The 13961-nt window shown below is 36.7% G+C and overlaps 1 protein-coding gene across 2 annotated transcripts in view; it reads left to right on the forward strand.

Annotated features, from left to right (window-relative positions):
• The first annotated feature begins 3314 nt into the window (after positions 1 to 3314).
• sorcs3a (sortilin related VPS10 domain containing receptor 3a) overlaps positions 3315 to 13961 on the forward strand; it is a 415901-nt gene continuing 405254 nt past the window's right edge. For both annotated transcript variants that reach the window (XR_015476924.1, XM_087237654.1), the window contains exon 1: positions 3315 to 4126. Coding sequence is in view for 1 of the 2 variants with exons in the window: in XM_087237654.1 (XP_087093780.1) it covers positions 3488 to 4126 (639 nt within the window). In the remaining variant the exon portion in view is untranslated. The remainder of the gene's footprint in view (positions 4127 to 13961) is intronic.

Genomic DNA, 13961 nt, shown 5'->3' on the forward strand with positions numbered 1-13961 from the left:
TATATATATATATATATATATATATATATATATATATATATATATATATATATATATATATATATATAGGGACGCTAGGTTCATATAATATTGAATTGTACAGTACGACCTCCACGGTTCAATATGCTTGAATTGCGGTTTTCTTGGTTTAGCGTTTAAATAATTTATGTGTATTTTATATCTCCCCGAATTGACTGTGTATGTGCCTGTCCATGAGCTGAGATGAGGAAACTCATCCCCGTGAGTAAATATCCAATCACTATTTACTAAAGTTAGGGGGTGCTTGACCATCATTCCACACTTTAACATGGTGAGCGGTGGTGAAGTGAGGCTGGGGCAACAGTACAAGGAGGTGGCGGCAAAGTGAGGCAACAGTACGAGAAAGCGCTGGCATCTTTTAAATCTGCGGTGTGAGGACATTTTGGTTTTTCCAGTAAGTTTAATGCCAATAAAAGAAAAAAACGATGAAGAAAAATTAACTGTGTGCAAGCATTGTTTTACACGCATAACCATGACTGAACATCTGCAGCGCCATCACCCAGCAATATCACTGTCTGAAGGCAGGATAGCAGAGAACGTAATAAAGTCCTCCAAAAATCAACAATCCCTTGCTTAATCTTTCAAGCAATCATACCCAACGGGTTCTGAGAGACACATAAAAATAACAAAGGCAGTGCGGGTGTTTATTGCTAAAGATTTGCCGCCGTTTTCAGTGATTGGAGATGCAGGCTTTTGTCATTTTATAAAAGCACTCAATCCGCGTTACAGAATACAGTCTCACATGTTTTTAACGCTGAGATAATTAAGATGGTTTATTTATGTTTACCTAAGTACAAATATGTTTATTTGAAATGGCCAATTTATCTTTATTAACTTCACATGTATGTTTATTTTCAAAGTGTAGGATTGTATGTGTTCCCCAGTTTGTACATGGGTGTTACCACGACTGGGGTGGAGTGACAGGAGACAACAGGAGGTAAGATCCAATGTGCAGGTTTATTCAATGTCAGGCAAGCAATGGTCAAATCAGGTGCAAACGGGTATGTAAAGGCAGTCCAGAATCATCGTCAATATAACAGGCAATAGGTCGAAAGGCAGGCGGCTAAACAGGATAACAAAGGTACAAGGCTAGGATCGAGACACGGAGAAACAAGACAGGGAAACGCGTTGTAATGTTACACTAGGAAAACAAGACTCGGCCAACTGGTAGCGTCAATGAGTGGCTTATGAATGGAGTGATATCAGTCTGTGACAAGGATCAGCTGGTGCTTGCAATCAGGATAGATGAATGAGCAGGCGTGTGTGTCTGGGAGCAGTGCATGTATGAATGTGTAGTCCTGGGGAATGCGGAAGTCCTGAGAGTTCGTGTGAGAACCAGCGATCTCTGGAAAGCGATCGCTGGTTGTGACAATGGGCTACCAGCAGCTATGAGATTTCAGTGGTCATTTTTTTTTTTTTTTTAATACAATACATTAGGAACTAGTGTACTTTTCCTGGCTTTTAAGTAAAAATAAAATGAGTATTGCAAAAAATAGTTTTTATTTTTTTCTCCTTAACATCTCACTGTTCCTATTGCCTATAGAAAAAAAACACATATAAGCCATGAGAACCAAACCGAACCGAAAACCGTGTTAAAAAACCGAGTTGTGTTGAACCGTAGGCTAACTGTATTGTTGCAACCCTAATCAATATAAATATATATTATATATATGCCCAAAATATACAGTGGCAGAGAGAGTTTAACAGGCTGACCCACACACACACACACCACAAAACAGCACGATCATCTAAAACTCCCCATGTCCCTATACTGAAGAAAGGTATCCTACTGTTGCAGCTCATGTGCGTTGATGTGTGAGGACTGTTGGTTATCCACGCTGAGCTCCTGCAGTTTTGTCCCTGTCAACATAGAGCGCCTTGTCTGGTCAAAGGATCCTCACACGCGCGGATGACAGGAGAATAAATGTCACTGCTGCTCGACTGCACGTGCCAAACTTACGAGAAATACCTGCTCCTTCTAAGTAATACAGTAAGAGCAAGAAACGGTACTGTACATTCTCAGAGATAGGCTTATGTGTCGTTGTGTATTTCTAACGGATAGGATTATAGTTATGAAACAAACGAGGCGCCAGTGCATTTTACTGTATGTAGTTTGAGCCATCGAAGTGTCAGTATTATGAACTGTAAAAACACGTGCTATGTCTATGACAAATTTTGTCGGTCATTTACCATTACGTTGATGGAAATATGCTAAATGAACAAGTTTGAAAGAGCTTTTTGATGCATTGACGATAAACAGTGACTGACGTAACGCCTCAAAAAGGGATCAAAACTCGTGGTGAAAGAAGCACGACGAACTCTACATGAACTCTACATCGCTATGTGACGGGTTTGACTGATCGTCAAGTCGTTTGAAGTGATAGAATAGCGAATAAATGTCTGATAATCTCCGCTTTTATGAGCTTTTAACCTTTGGGATCGAATCAGTGAATGATTTGACCATGAGAATCGGACCAATGTGGTAACAATGTATAATTTAATGGAAGGGTCCAATTCTTTTCCAAAGTGCTCCACTAAACACTTGTAAAGTTATGATTTATTTTACTGCAGAATCATCAATTTTATCTTTCCTTTTTGGGTTTTTCGAGGCTTGACAACTTTAATTCTACGATTATCAGTGCATAGAATTTAGGCTTTTGCATTTATTTATTTATTTATTTATTTATTTATTTATTTATTTATTTATTTATTTATTTATTCAAAACAGTTTGGTTTGGCAATTATATGACAATGCCCCCTATAATAACAATAATAATAATAATAATAATAATAATGATGATAACAACTACAACAGTAATAATTATAATAATCCCAGATTAATAAAGGGATTAAGCCGAAAAGAATGAATGAATGAATGAATGAATGAATGAATGATAATATTATTAATATTAATATGAATTTGTTTTTATTGCTGTCTTTGTTGTTGCATTTTATTTGATATAGATATATATTTGGATAGATTATTATAAATTATTAGTATTTCACCCCAGGCTGATTTATTTGTGCATAAGCATGTAAAACAGCTTGAGTAGGTATCAGTTTTAATGCAGTTCGCTCGCTGTATAAAAATAAGACTTTTAACCGTAATACGCACGATGTCGTTATGCTCTCTCTCTCTCTCTCTCTCTCTCTCTCTCTCTCTCTCTCTCTCTCTCTCTCTATCTCTTTCTCTCTCTCTCCATCGCTCCCCCACTCTCTCACACACTCTCTTTCTCTCTCTCTCCCTAGACGCAGCAGCGGCTTGGCTTGGATTCAGTTCCTCCCCTATGTGCTGCCTTACTCCATCATCACATCCCTGAACGTGAGCGGTGTAGCTGAGGAGCACTTCTTTAAAACCCGACACTTCGCTGGAGTTGCTTCCCTGCGCGTCTGAGAGTCATAGGGAGGGGAGAAGCATTCCCCCATACAAACAAATTCTCTTCTAACGATGGAGACCGCTCTGGGTGTCTTCCCCGGTGCTCACTTTACAATTTCCACCTGGCTAATTCTTTTTTTTCCGAACGTAAAGGCAGATATAAGTTGCGCGCCATGCATGTCGCCAATGCAAGTGAATTACGCTGGGGACGAGCATCTGCGTGACCCGCCTGATTCTGGGAAATATCCGACACCACCGGATCAAAAGAAACCCAAGCTGATTGCAGTGCTTTACCCGAATATTGGAGTACCAACGGATGGTTTTCCAGGGATTGCGCCGAAAGTGGAAACAAACGCAGATGGGATAAACTCCCGCGCGCCTTTGGGGAACTTCGCCGAGTCCGCTTTAGACGAAGAATTGTTTTCGGATGAATTTATGGAAAGTGGGAGAGTCAAGAGAAGCGTGCCCGAGTTTATGGAGAGCGCGCGGGGAGCTGATCCCCTCTCGGAGGAGCAGAGAAAGACCTCCGCTCTGCGGGTGGACGGACAGGGCAAACGCGCAGAAGTTCGCTGGAACAGGGAGGATGAGCAGGACGCCAGAGTGTCGGATTCCAGACCAGAAGAGCCCAAACTAACCAGCAGCACTTTCGCTCTGGCTGGAGACTCCGCGCACAACCACGCAGTCGTGTACTGGTCTGGAAAAAACAGCAGCGTAAGTCCGCAACCTTCAGTACTTTTGCTGTTTACGCGGCTTGGTTTTTTTGCTTCTTGTCAGCTTCACTTGTTGTCACTGCGCACACACGAGCCCACAGGGGCATTCATGGCGAGCAGCATCTCCACAACCTGGCGTGAAACGATCCCTCACACACATAGAGTCTAAGCATTCCAAGCAAGTGTTAATATTTTACGCTTTGCAGCACTGGTTTCTCCAAAGACCAGCAAACCAGCGTAGTGTTTTCATCAGAGATGCTTCTTAAATGTTTACAGAAACACCTGTTCAGAGTGTTAACCACCTGTTCGTGAAGCACCAAAGAGATCAAACACAACAGGACCTTTCTGTTAACCTGCTGAATCACCAGAACATAACATCTACACACTTTAGTTGAACACAATTCTGCACTGCCTATTCATTTATCTATTTTTTTTTCTCCATTGAAATGATTTGCTTGTTGAGCAGGATGTTGGCTGGAGTCTCCTGGCTGCAGCACTGGCTCTGTTTTTTGGATGCAAAATTTGGGGGATTGGCAAGATAGGAGGGTTTGTAAAACTCTGCATCTCAATAATTCAGAGGTCCGCGCAGTCTGTTTTTTTGTAGCCCGAGGTGCCACGGGCAAATGGTAACCTTGTGGTTAAATGATAAAAGTTAAACAACGCTGGGAACTTGTGCTCAAGCGAGTCTTCGGAGCATTGCCTGCATGTTTGGATTTTGTTGCAGACAGGTGGTGTTTGATGATAGTGAAATGAAGTGAGATGTGAGCGAGAGAGGGGAGAAAGAAAAGCTGATTTTTCAATGATTTTTCTGTATTATGTCGAGGCTGTTTGTGTGGCTGTGCATGTCTGTGGATATAATATAATATAATATAATATAATATAATATAATATAATAATGTGCATTAGTAGTTAAAATGCAAGGCATGATGTTAAAACAAGCTAAGAAAACACTGGTAATAAAATAGTATAGTAACAGGTACTGAATTATTATAATAAAGGTAGAAAATTCAAATCATAATGAACAATGAACAGTATGATTATTACTGAAGAAAGGCATGATTTTTGGGTTGAGAGTTGCAATTAGCTTGAAAGGTGTGAGACAGCCAATCATTGAAAGAACCAGCAGGAGAACTTTAATGGTGAAAGGCCATTTTCTGGACTAATTTAAATAAGTTTATGGTTGTTGTTTTAAAAAATTATATTATATATACATTATATAATGTATGTATATATATGTATATATATATTATTATGTTTTTCTTTTTTTTTAGATATTTCACAATTTATGTTTAACAGAGCAAGAAATGTTCACAGTATGTCTGATAATATTTTTTCCTCTGGAGAAAATTGTATTTGGTTAATTTAGGCTAGAATAAAAGCTGTTTTTTATTAAAAACAGGGGGCTAATAATTTTGACTTCAACTATATATATATATATATATATATATATATATATATATATATATATATATATATATATATATATATATATATATATATTACCCTAACTTTAGGTCTTCTAAAGTGTCCTAAAGCGACTACTGTATGCTTAGGGGTTGGCTAGTGGGGTGCAGGGATTACACCTATTACTAAGCCATCCTTACAGGCTATTTCAGAGAGAATATTCAAAGTAGTAGCATGGTTAACAATATATAACAAAACATCAGTAAAATTCATATATCGCTATTAACTTATGTTTTGTTGTTAAACTAAATACAAATCTACGTTATTGATGCGGTAAAGGTCCTTTATGACAAATTGAAAATAGTCACATCAAAATTTCGCCGGAAGAGTTCGGTGGCTGAACAAAACTTCTGTGCATTTAAGTCATTTGTAAAACAACAAAATCTATACTGTAAGCTTTGTGTGACTGAAATACTTTAAAACTTTTTATCATTAGCTGTCTAAAAGAAATATTTCAGCCATGGTGTTGTCCTTCCTCCAGCATGCAAAAGTATCTCCAATATTGATTCAGGATTTTAAAAAGTTTTGATTCAGCATTTGATTTTACCGCTGTCACGCGCAAACGGCGGATGTGCATAAACAGGGTTGCTCAGATGTACAAATCTACATTTGTTGACAGACAGTTTGTGCTACTTATCAGAATTATGAAAATGATCAAATTTGAATTGGATGAAATTTTTTTTGTCTTGTGCTTTATCCAGAATATAAAATTAAACGTACGGCATCCACTTTTAGGCGTGACAATTCTCCATCCTCTGGTAACGGGCCGGAGCCATTACCCCAAACTTTTCCGGGACCTCGCAAATCACAAATTAAGCACTGCATTTAGATCGTTTACTTTAATCATTACTATTGGAATGTGAAGAGACTTTCAACCAGCACAACTAAAAATGTTTCTGAAGATAATCACCTACTGCACCTTTAAACAGAAATTGGGGGAAAAAAAATTTACAGCTGGCTAATAATTCAGGAGGTCTAATAATTCGGACTGAAAATGTTAAAACCACCAATTCCAAACCAGCTTTTGTCTTTTGCTCATTGTCAAAGTTTGGCTCAAAGGCTTTTGGAAAACCCAGACCAGTGGTTTTGGTTCATTTGGAAAACGCAGACCAGTGGTTTTGGTTTATTTGGAAAACGCAGACCAGTGGTTTTGGTTCATTTGGAAAACCCAGACCAGTGGTTTTGGTTCATTTGGAAAACCCAGATCAGTGGTTTTGGCTCATTTGGAAAACCCAGACCAGGGGTTTTGGCACATTTGAAAAACCCAGACCAGTGGTTTTGGTTCATTTGGAAAACGCAGACCAGTGGTTTTGGTTCATTTGGAAAACCCAGACCAGTGGTTTTGGTTCATTTGGAAAACCCAGACCAGTGGTTTTGGTTCATTTGGAAAACGCAGACCAGTGATTTTGGTTCATTTGGAAAACGCAGACCAGTGGTTTTGGTTCATTTGGAAAACGCAGACCAGTGGTTTTGGTTCATTTGGAAAACCCAGACCAGTGGTTTTGGTTCATTTGGAAAACCCAGACCAGTGGTTTTGGCTCATTTGGAAAATCCAGACCAGGGGTTTTGGCACATTTGGAAAACCCAGACCAGGGGTTTTGGCTCATTTGGAAAACCCAGACCAGGGGTTTTGGCACATTTGGAAACCCAGACCAGTGGTTTTGGTTCATTTGGAAAACCCAGACCAGTGGTTTTGGTTCATTTGGAAAACCCAGACCAGTGGTTTTGGTTCATTTGGAAAACCCAGACCAGTGGTTTTGGCTCATTTGGAAAACCCAGACCAGGGGTTTTGGCACATTTGGAAAACCCAGACCAGGGGTTTTGGCTCATTTGGAAAACCCAGACCAGGGGGTTTGGCACATTTGGAAAACCCAGACCAGTGGTTTTGGTTCATTTGGAAAACCCAGACCAGTGGTTTTGGTTCATTTGGAAAACCCAGACCAGTGGTTTTGGCTCATTTGGAAAACCCAGACCAGGGGTTTTGGCACATTTGGAAAACCCAGACCAGGGGTTTTGGCACATTTGGAAAACCCAGACCAGTGGTTTTGGTTCATTTGGAAAACCCAGACCAGTGGTTTTGGCTCATTTGGAAAACCCAGACCAGGGGTTTTGGCACATTTGGAAAACCCAGACCAGGGGTTTTGGCTCATTTGGAAAACCCAGACCAGGGGTTTTGGCACATTTGGAAAACCCAGACCAGTGGTTTTGGTTCATTTGGAAAACCCAGACCAGTGGTTTTGGTTCATTTGGAAAACCCAGACCAGTGGTTTTGGCTCATTTGGAAAACCCAGACCAGTGGTTTTGGCACATTTGGAAAACCCAGACCAGGGGTTTTGGCACATTTGGAAAACCCAGACCAGTGGTTTTGGTTCATTTGGAAAACCCAGACCAGTGGTTTTGGTTCATTTGGAAAACCCAGACCAGTGGTTTAGCTCATTTGGAAAACCCAGACCAGTGGTTTTGGCTCATTTGGAAAACCCAGACCAGTGGTTTTGGCACATTTGGAAAACCCAGACCAGTGGTTTTGGCTCATTTGGAAAACCCAGACCAGGGGTTTTGGCTCATTTGGAAAACCCAGACCAGTGGTTTTGGTTCATTTGGAAAACCCAGACCAGTGGTTTTGGCACATTTGGAAAACCCAGACCAGTGGTTTTGGCACATTTGGAAAACCCAGACCAGTGGTTTTGGCTCATTTGTACCAGAGCAGGAATTTGAAGCAGTAGGTGTGATATCTATTTTCTGTTGTACAATATATTGCACCAAAATATATTGAAATAAACAATATAGTTGTAATTTTAAGACTTATTAAACTCATTATATGACAAAATGCTAAAATAATATCATCACAATGAAAGTACTCTTCCAAAGAACACATAATACTTTATTCTTAAGAATATTTCATTTCATTATAGTCATTTTAACAATTTCATAATTAGGCATTGGAATTACAATGTGAAAACGCATATTCTAAATAAAATAAATAATAAATTTTAACAAAAAAGATGCAAGGTAAAAAGTAAAAAAAGCTGCAATATCTGGTACCAGATCTATTTTCAGTTGTCATGGAAATACACTAGTAATTTATAGTAAATACTGTAGTGTTTTTTAACCATACTGACACTGACATCCTATTGAGATATTGATGTTGCCCAGTCAGCTAAAACTGTTGCTAGAATTGGTTTTTATGTATGGGTTAAGTGGATTAAGAACTATTTCTAACTAATTCTCTATTCGTTATCATTTAAACTGAATTAATCCTGCTTCATTACTGTCTTTCTTAGCATCTGTCTGCAAAAAACACCAAAAAGCAATAAATCAAAACAGATAGTGCAGCATTTTCAGCCCTGACTGTCTGTATATATTAAATCGAGCTTTATTAACTTGTTTAGTAGCTGTCAGTGAAACAGCCACAGCAATTTTAGGCGAGGGTTAGAGCCCGCCGGGTCCCGTCCCTCATCCCCACAGCTGTAAATCTCCTATAATTATCTTCAGGAGTGAGGCAGCCATTTTGAAAGATTTCGTCCTGTTCAGGGACTGCCTACTCAAGCGTGTTTTCCCTGCTTGCTTGCCTGCTGGAGAGCTTTGTCTTCATTGGCTGGATGCACTTAAATGAGGGATGAATGAAGAGTGCAAGGACAGTGTCATTTGATATTTTCTTGTCCTAGTAATGGAAAGTGAATATGTTTTGCATAATGTTATATATATATATAAGCTTGTCTGCAATGTTTCATCACAGCTCTCTTACAGTATTTACTGTATATTATGTTTTTCAGGAGCTACTGAGGTCAGACTTACAGTCAAGGGTTTAGATGCACATAACTTAATTTCTTTCTGATGATCAAAACTCTTTGATAAATGTCTATGGCTAATAATGAAATTATAAATAATAGGTATTAAACGTATGAGCTACTTTTGTAGTCAAGTGTATTTATTTATATTAATCATTATGGTCTAAAAGGGGTTGATGAAGATTGTTGTTGTTACTTTTGATTACTTTCTGTTTTTGTTGTTATTGTTTTTTTGTTTTAAATTATATAATATTAATAATAATGAATCTGTATACATAACATAGTTTATTATTATTATTATTATTATTATTATTATTATTATTATTATTATTATTATTATTATTATTAGTAGTAGTAGTAGTAGTTGTAGTGTTGTTGTTATTATTTATGGATGTAATAATATTAATAATTTTATTTAAATAGTAGTAGTAGTAGTAGTTGTAATAATAATAATAATAATAATAATAATAATATTAATACTACTACTACTACTAATAATAATAATAATAATATACTGTTATGCATACAAGTGTGTTGTTGTTGTTGTTGTTATTATTATTATTTATGTATGCAATGATAATATTAATAATTTGTTTTATTGATAATAACATTGTTATTATTATTAACAATAATAATAATAATAATAATAATAATAATAATAATAATAATTACATAATAAATCTGTATAAATAACATAGTTCATTATTGTTAATATTATTAGTTATTTATTTAAATAGTAGTAGTAATAAAAAAAAAATAATAATAATAATAATAATAATAATAATAATAATAATAATTTAATAGTATAATAATAGTATTTCACAGTTGTTCTATAAAAATCCACTTCACTGATTCACTTCACTGGAGCTCATCACTGGTGTTTTGAGATTTAGGCTGAAAGTCATTTATTTGTTTTATGATTCAGACGTCCCATCACACTTTTGATGCCACGCATTCAGATGGAAAATATCCGATTTGCATATGATCTAAGTTGTGAGACTGGCACGCACCAATGAGTTCTGATGCAGTCCTGCTTCAGCGCCATCAGGTCATTCCTGTAGAGCTTGTTGTCGTATGCTCCAAGGATCTCTTTGAAACACCTCACTGAATGTCTAAGTGTAAAATACAAGCAGCAAATGAGCTTTGTCAAATAGCGTTTCCCCAAAGAGGGAGGTGGTCTGTTTTATGTGTGCTTTCATGCGATTCGGTAAACATGGGGTTTAACGATAAGATTTACGACAGTAGTTTGTTGGATGTGTCCAACTATTTTCCAGTTTAGTAATTATAGTATAGAACAAATTTAGGGAACAACCTACAATTTCCTAAATTTCCATGTCACTGCTCAGCCCCGTTTCTACTAACAGGAGAAAATAGTTGTTTTTTTAAGCATATTTTAATAGTTACATACTGTATATTCTGAACGCTGTGTGTTAAAACAGTATTAAAAAAAAAAAAAAAAAACTTAGTTTCATCTTAGGTCAGACATTAAAATATACATAATATTGATACATATAGATATACGCACTGATACAATTCACTAAATAAGTATATAAATAAAGATAAAATACCACATTTATACACAAAGATATACAAACATAAGATAACAAAAATAAAAGAATAAACAAAAAAATAATACAAAAAAAAGAAAGATAGAAAGGCAATTAAGATATAGGTGTCTCTTAAAAAAAAAAGAGCTCCAGACTTACTGGAATTGTTCTGGCTTTTGTTTTATTGCAAACCGAATCTTTTCCATTTGAAGAGCATGTAGAAAATCCAAAACCCATTGCCGATAAGAAGGGGGAGCTGCTGACTTCCAATACATAAGAATAAGTCGTCTAGCCAGTAAGGTTGCAAAAGTTACGCTATCGGCCTGTAATGAATTTAATTCAGCATATTCTGGTAGGATTCCAAACAGCGCTGTAAAGGGGTTTGGGTCTATTGAAAATGAAAAAACAGCAGAAAAAGACCTGAACATTTTCCCCCCAAAATCAGACAGTTTCAAACACGATCAGAAAGTATGCACCAGTGTGGCTGGTTTGGTTGTAATGGCTGGTTTGGTTGTACTTTTGTGAAGTTTATTTATAAACTAATTTTGAGAGGAGCACGTGATTATGATTAACGCTCTACAGCATAGCGTTGCCCTCAGGCAACAGAAAGTTTTCTTAAGGCTTGTGCTAAGCACAGATTTTTAAAAATTATTGCAACCAAATAAGATGTTAGAAATAAGTATCAATAAAACATTCAATAAGGTGCGGGAGCTTTCTAGCACCTTTTGAAGGTGGAACTTCATTTTCTGACACATGGTGATAGTAGCACATGGTATGAGAAGAAGTTAAGATTATTAGCTTAATTAACCTCATTTAAGTAACATAAACTGTACAAAAAGTGTGTATTTGTGAAGTTTTAGAGAAGCCTTTTGTCAGGTTTTATTAAGTTTTTTATTTTATTTTACATGTTAAAAAATTTAAATTTTCAAATCAAACTCCTCTACCACCCTGCAAACAGGAGGGAGCCCCGGGCTCAAGGATTTTATGAGCTCAAGACTCTCTCCCAAGACAGCATGCCAAACGCATGCTTTAACGGTTAGGAAAAAGTGTTTTATGTAAATTTGGACCACGAGTCCACATATTTGGACATAATTTTTCTCTAAAAGTACATCATATCAAAAGATGATACTTTGGTTTTATTCTAATTAGGTTCCAATAAGCCCAAATAGCAAAGAGATATAAAAAATGCATGTAAAAAAACAGCTTGGGCCTTAAGAGGTCAAGCATATTGTTGCTGAAGCCATTAAAATGAGGTGGAACAGAGAAGCACTGCCACTCCAAACATGGAAGCAATTGAGTTTGATTGAAGATTACCTTTTTTTTTCAGTGAATTAACTTGAACTGGAAAATGATCTGTATCTTGGTATACAGTTTTTTGAAGAATTTAGAGAATTTGGACTGAAAGCCTCCAACAGCTTCATTAGCAGAAAAAAAAATCACATTGACAGAGAAATTGTCAAACAGTTGCTTTACAGATGAAAGAAAGTTCCATTTATTTGGCACCAATTGGAAACTTTATGTTGATCAGCTGAAATGTGTAAAGTAGATGGTTTGGTGATGTTTTGACAGAGTGAATGCAAATGTTTATCTGCTTCTTTGGCAACATCCAGATCCTTCCCTCAATTTATCACCAAAGCATCCAGCAATTTATCGTTACTAATTGACCAACAATTAAACTTGTGACTTGGGTTGCCAAAAGTACAGATTTTGGTACCAGGTAGTGCTGAAATTTGACTTTCATGTTAACATTTAGTTTTTAAGCACCACTGATTGGCTTGTTGTTTTCACGTGCTTAACAGAGATGACTGTGATTGGCTGCAATGATTATTGCTTCAGCAAATGCTTACACAGACACACTGACATGGAGCTTTGAAGGAAGGTCTATTTGACAGAAAGCCTCCGTCACACAGCATAAAGCAGATAAAGCAGTTCCTTAAAGCTATAACATTATTATAGTGAAATGGCAGCCCAGAGTCCTGATCTAAACCTGATTGAAAATCTCTGGAAAATCCCCAATGACAAAGTTATCAATAAGAAACCACTGACTAACTGTTGAACCATTTAGTAAAAGCTCTTCTACCAGTGTGGTACAACCACAGCAAATATTAATTTAAATTGTAAATGAGGATACATTTTGAAAAAAAAAAAATGGACTTAAATTATTCTCTAATTTTGCTCACTGCTGTAGCTGCTCTACAGTTATCACTTTATCTAGTTAGAGTTTATTTATGACCATCTGCTTGTGTTTTTACATCTGAATGGCTTCGTCACATTGAAGGACAGTGGATGTTTTTCTGAGATGTAACCTGAGGGAATTGTAATTCTCCTATGTTTCTCCGGTATGATCAGGGTTTCAGCGTTTCGCATCTATGGCCTCCTCCTCTCCTCTATCAAACCATCTGTTCTTCTTGTATATACGATCTTTATATAACTAAACATGTGCTCCAGAAGTCCTGCCTGGAGGTTTTTGCCCTTCCGTATTTAACGCTGTTGGCTCATAAAGGAGTTATTTACATTTCCTAGACGCATCCTTCAGGTTTCTGTCTCAGTTTGTTGGGAAGCTTCAAACGCAGCAATGGTGGTGTTTGTTTGAGGCACTTGCGGGTCTGAATAAAGCTCTTGTCTTGTCTTTTGATGGCTCTTTTAGTTGTTTCAGTGCCAGTTGTGGTTTACATTGCTCTTTGTCAACTTTGATATCACAAACTGCATCTTCTTTGAAGTTAAAACTGCACCGCTTGTGACAAAAAGAAGTGTTTTTTAGACCTGTCCTGTCATGACATTTTGGTCAAATAAAATCATGTGCGAGGCTTGCTTCGTTGTAAGATAATTTATTTGAATTGAGTGTATATATATATATATATATATATATATATATATATATATATATATATATATATATATATATATATATATATATATATATATATATATATAAACAACTTGCCTTTTTAATGTGTGATGAAGAGTCTGAAAGACTTATTTATTATTCATTCAGGTCTTGTGTGCAGTTAATAAGAAATTTTTTTCCCCTTCAAGT

This window comes from Danio rerio, chromosome 1 (assembly GCF_052040795.2).
Source record: "Danio rerio strain M-AB ecotype USA chromosome 1, GRCz13ab, whole genome shotgun sequence".
Classification (NCBI taxonomy): domain Eukaryota; kingdom Metazoa; phylum Chordata; class Actinopteri; order Cypriniformes; family Danionidae; genus Danio; species Danio rerio.